The following is a 5,071-nucleotide window of genomic DNA, read 5'->3' on the forward strand; positions in this document are numbered from 1 at the left end:
TACTATATCCCAAATTTAGTTTTTGACAAAATTGGTGGTATTAATTTTCTCCTCAGTTGTAATTTTGATATTAATAAAATTCCCATTAAGCTGTCTAACTTTCATAGACAAGCTCTGTTATCTTGGTTGTTGGTGTACAAACATAATTTCTCTCCCCACAGGTGTTTGATTTGGAACAATAAAGATATTAAATATAAGAATAAGACACTTTTTTTAGATTATTGGTTGAGAAATAATATTTTATTAGTGACACAGTTGTTTCGTCCTGGTGGTCTCTTACTCTCATATGGAGAATTTTTAAATAAATTTAAACTTCCAATTTCTGCAAAGGATTATGCAGTGGTCTTTGATGCTATACCTTCTGGTCTTCTTCAGTTGCTGCTGATGCTTTTGATTCGAATATAACTAATGACTTAAATTTAAAGTTAGATGGTATAAGTGTTCTTGATAAAAAATGCAATAATAATTTTCTTAAACAGATTTGTCGGCCTTTTAGGATACCCCCAGCTAAAAGTTCTGGGAATTCCCGCTTCCAGGACATTAACTGGGAGGAGGCTTTTATGATCTCCAGGAGATACTGTGTCATCAATAAGATTCGCGAGGTTTCATTTAAAATTATTCATTGTATTTATCCAGTAAATGAGGTTATTAAAAGATTTAAGAAGGATATTGATTTGAAATGTGTGTTTTGTCATTTGAATGATGAAAGTATATGCCATCTTTTTTTTTAATTGTATTTGTACTAAATTATTCTGGTGTGATTTTAAGATCTTCTTTGACGAGATTTCGGGAATTGACATTACTTTAGAAGATAAGAATGTTTTATTTTATTATGATAAGCCTTTAGAGAAGAAATTATATTTTGTTCTTAATTTGTTTATTATATTAGGGAAATATCACATTCATAAATGTCGATGGTCAAAGAGTACACCTAGTTTTTTACAATTTAAACTTGAGCTCTGTCAGTATCTTAAAGTGATGGAAGATGTAAGGAACTCTAAAGCAAAAAAGACTAGATTGTTGTAAAGCCTTGAAACTTTATCCTTTTTAAGGACCTTTGCACTTATTTTGTAGTTAGAGATATGGGTTTGTTCTCAATACCCCTCTGTATATAGTTCATATTCTTTGTTGTTGATTTATTTAGTATTTTTTTTCCCTCTTTTATCTTCCTTAATTTGCATTATTTTTTTTTACAATTATTGTTTCTTTGAATTTATTGACATTTTTGCTTTTATTGTCAATTTGTATGTGAATTGTCACTAAATAAAGCATTTAAAAAAAAAAAAAAAAACTTCCTTTTGCAACTTCGCCGGCGCACGCAAGAGCGTACTGCGCATGCGCAGACACGTCAACGCTCAGTGACACGTTCGAATTTCGTAAACATTGCGTCGGGGCGCTATTATCTTCCATATAACTGTCTCTACTGAATATTTACAATACATTAAGCGATTTTATGCATGCGTAGGTCACGTGTGAAGCGTTATAACGCGCACTAGCGCGTTGTCTGCAGAGTCCGCGGAAGGAGGCGTGACTCCCGCGTTTACTGTTACATTGTGACACCGGAGTTCATTCAGATTCAGAATCAGATACAGATCAGATCTGCCCGACACTCGCCAGACCAGTCTGAGGTGCAGACGGAAGTAAAATGAGTGCAGCTCTCTTACACAGACTGAAGCCCACAGTGAGTGTCGCGAGCCGCCTGTGGAGCTGCAACCCCCCGCGGATCGAGCCGAGCAGCGCAGCCGCCTCAGCGAGACTCTACAGCGGACTGATGGAGTCCCGAGCGCCGCTCTTCAGACAGGTGAGCCGCTTCTGACATGAGCGAACACAAGCGGGGGTTTAATGGCGTTCAGGAAGCGCTAAACACTGGAAATAACAACAACGACAGGTCCAAAGAAAGGTTATATAAGACTTCTTCTGATACACAATGATCTGAGTGATTTACACCGGCATCATAAAGCAATACAGACACATAAAAGTTAAAGTTCAACTTTTCTCACAGCATTTGACAGAACTTTGAGCTGTGGTGGATGTTATTTATGTGGTTCTCTACACACTGTATATACATCCACTAAAAACGTAATGCTAAAAGGATTTTTATGACTCCTGTATGCTAAAACAAACCCCTGTTGACGTTCTCTGAATGACAGTCTGTTACAAATACATCAATGCAGCACTGCAACATTTAGAACCATTGTTACTACAGCTACTGTTACTGCTGTAAAATCATACATTCAAACAGAATATATATATATATATATATATATATATATATATATCAGCACACCACGTTCTCATTCCACCACTTTACATGCTTGGGAAGAGCTCAGTTTTCCTGTTTCTCCTCAAACGTCACTTCATATCACTGGAGCTCATTGTTTTTGTGCCAGCTCTACCCAATGGTTTCTTATAATGTCTTTTTGCCTGTTACAGCTATTGATGGTTTAATGGTGAAGTGTGCTGCTGTGTAGTTTGCGTTTTATTTTATTTCATTTTATATATATATATATATATGTGTGTGTGTGTGTGTACAGTGTATATATATATGTGTGTGTGTGTGTGTGTGTGTATAGGGGGTCACTAGTAGCAAATTAGCACTTTTACATTTTTTTTATATATATACAGTATATATATATAGATATATACATATATATACACACACTTTTTTAAAAATGATACCAGGGTTCACTAAAGCCAAGTTCGTACATTTTATTGATATACTTTGTGTGTGATATCAGGGGTCACTAATACCAAATTAACACAATTTATTATTAGCCTATTTCTTTAATATTTATTTAGTTATTATTTATATCAGGGGCCACAAAAATCAAATTAAATGAGCATATTTTATTTTTATTTATTGTTTTGTGTGATATCAGGGGTCACTAATACCAAATTAACACAATTTATTATTAGCCTATTTCTTTAATATTTATTTAGTTATTATTTATATCAGGAGCCACAAAAACTAAATTAAATTAGCATATTTTATTTTTATTTATTTATTGTTTTTTGTGCTATCAGGGGTCACTAATAGCACATTAGCAGTGTTTTACTATGGTATGCTGCCAGGGACAGTAGTTGCAGTGATGATTTTGTGTACAGTAACCTGATCCACTGCATGGAGAGATATGAGTGGAATGCTTCAGCGGAAACACGCTGACTGAGCGAGTCTCTGTTGTTGTTGTTCCTGTAGCTCTTTGAGTCTGAGAGCAGCACATACACGTACCTGCTGGCGGATGCTGACAGCCGAGAGGCCGTTCTGATCGATCCGGTGCTGGAGACGGTGGACAGAGATCTGCAGCTCATCAGTGAACTGGGCCTGATGCTCAAAGTGGCCTGTAAGCATCTCTTTTATTACTCTTTTATTACTTTTATTACTATGTTCATTACTCTAAAGTTTAAGGAGATGTAGGGCTGGACGATATGGCCAAAATTTATATCACAATATAATTTTTTAATTTTGGTCGATAAAATATAATTCCGATATTAATATGAACAATATTTTTAAAAAGCCTGCCAAGAGGCTTTTTTTTTCCGTTGTTGTCTATGCACTAGAAACATTTTCCCCCATGCCATATCCATCTTAAACAGCTAACCTGTTTTTCTGTAATTCACAATTATTGCCTCCCTCTCAAGTACTATGCAAATACATATGCATATTTTTTTTATTTATACGACTGTATATAGAGTAAATAATGCACAAATCTGTTCCAGATTCATCCCAGTTATTATTTATTGTTTTTTTTCTCTTTTCACTTTAGTCTTATTTAAATGTTTTTTCTTTTCTCATGTCATATATGTATGCATGTATGTACAAAGAGCTCCTTAAAAACACACAACATATTCCTTGTGTGTCTGCACACATTTGGCAAATAAAGCTAATTCTGATTCTGCTGTCTGTACCAACAAACTGAGAAATTAATTTGCCAAGTATATGAAATCTCCTCCTATAAAACTATATAATATATTTTAGAGAAAAAAAAAACAGTACAAATAAATGAATGTTCACCTTTTTTTGTATTTAGCCTTCATACAAACAAGAAATGTGAAATCACCATCAAATAAACACAAGACTGTCAGTCTCACCTTATTAATAATTTATTAATCTGTAACCTATACGCAGTATAACATACGCTGATTATTCTTATAGATTGAAACAAAATCAACAACAAAAACACATGTTGCTGGAGACTGGCTTATTGAAAATGCAAATTCATTCTCTGCCTGCAGGAGGCGCTTTTTTAGCGGCAGAATTATTTATTCCAAATTCCGAATTTTGAATGCATTTTAAGAATACTTTTTCCATCAACTGGTCACAATGCACAACACCGCTGTATGCTACGTTAAAGACGCGTGTGCACTCTGATGTAAACTAGGGCTGTCAAAAAAAAAAATAGAAGATTCGGAGAGGAGGGGGACCTCGGAGTAAAAAAGGTTAAGAACCGCTGTTCAAGAGGGACATCTATCACCGTTACACTCGTGTCTCGCACAAGAGAGCTGCATGTTTAGAAAGCCATGTAAAATTAATGTAAGTTCAGGCCTGTGTGAAAGGTCATTTGTGTGAGATAAACACTTGTAGTTTGCTGATGATAATGATAATGATGATGAGGATGAGTAGGATGATGATGAGGATTATGATGGTGATGATGATGATGAGGATGATGAAGAGGGTGATGATGATGAGGAGGATAATGAGGATGATGATGAGGATGAGGATGATGATGAGGATAAGGATGATGATGATGATGAGGAGGAGGATGATGATGATGAGGAGGATAATGATGATGAGGAGGAGGAGGATGATGATGATGAGGATGAGGAGGAGGAGGAGGATAATGATGATAAGGATGATGATGATGAGGATGAGGATGAGGATGATGATGAGGATAATGATGATGATGATGAGGAGGATGAGGGATAAGGATGATGATGATGATGAGGAGGATGAGGATGGTGAGGATGAGGATAATGATGATGATGATGAGGAGGATGAGGATAATGATGATGAGGATGATGATGAGGATGAGGATAATGACGATGAGGATAAGGATGATGATGATGATGAGGA

General features: G+C 35.6%; 1 protein-coding gene across 1 annotated transcript in view; it reads left to right on the plus strand.

Moving 5' to 3' along the window:
* The first annotated feature begins 1,341 nt into the window (after nt 1–1,341).
* ethe1 (ETHE1 persulfide dioxygenase) overlaps nt 1,342–5,071 on the plus strand; it is a 14,559-nt gene continuing 10,829 nt past the window's right edge. Inside the window, exons 1-2 of the mRNA XM_016466866.1 lie at nt 1,342–1,801; nt 3,197–3,341. Coding sequence (XP_016322352.1) covers nt 1,646–1,801; nt 3,197–3,341 — 301 coding nt within the window. The 5' untranslated portion in view covers nt 1,342–1,645. The remainder of the gene's footprint in view (nt 1,802–3,196; nt 3,342–5,071) is intronic.

The sequence above is a fragment of the Sinocyclocheilus anshuiensis genome, unplaced genomic scaffold (assembly GCF_001515605.1).
Source record: "Sinocyclocheilus anshuiensis isolate Anshui unplaced genomic scaffold, SAMN03320099.WGS_v1.1 scaffold480, whole genome shotgun sequence".
NCBI classification, from domain to species: domain Eukaryota; kingdom Metazoa; phylum Chordata; class Actinopteri; order Cypriniformes; family Cyprinidae; genus Sinocyclocheilus; species Sinocyclocheilus anshuiensis.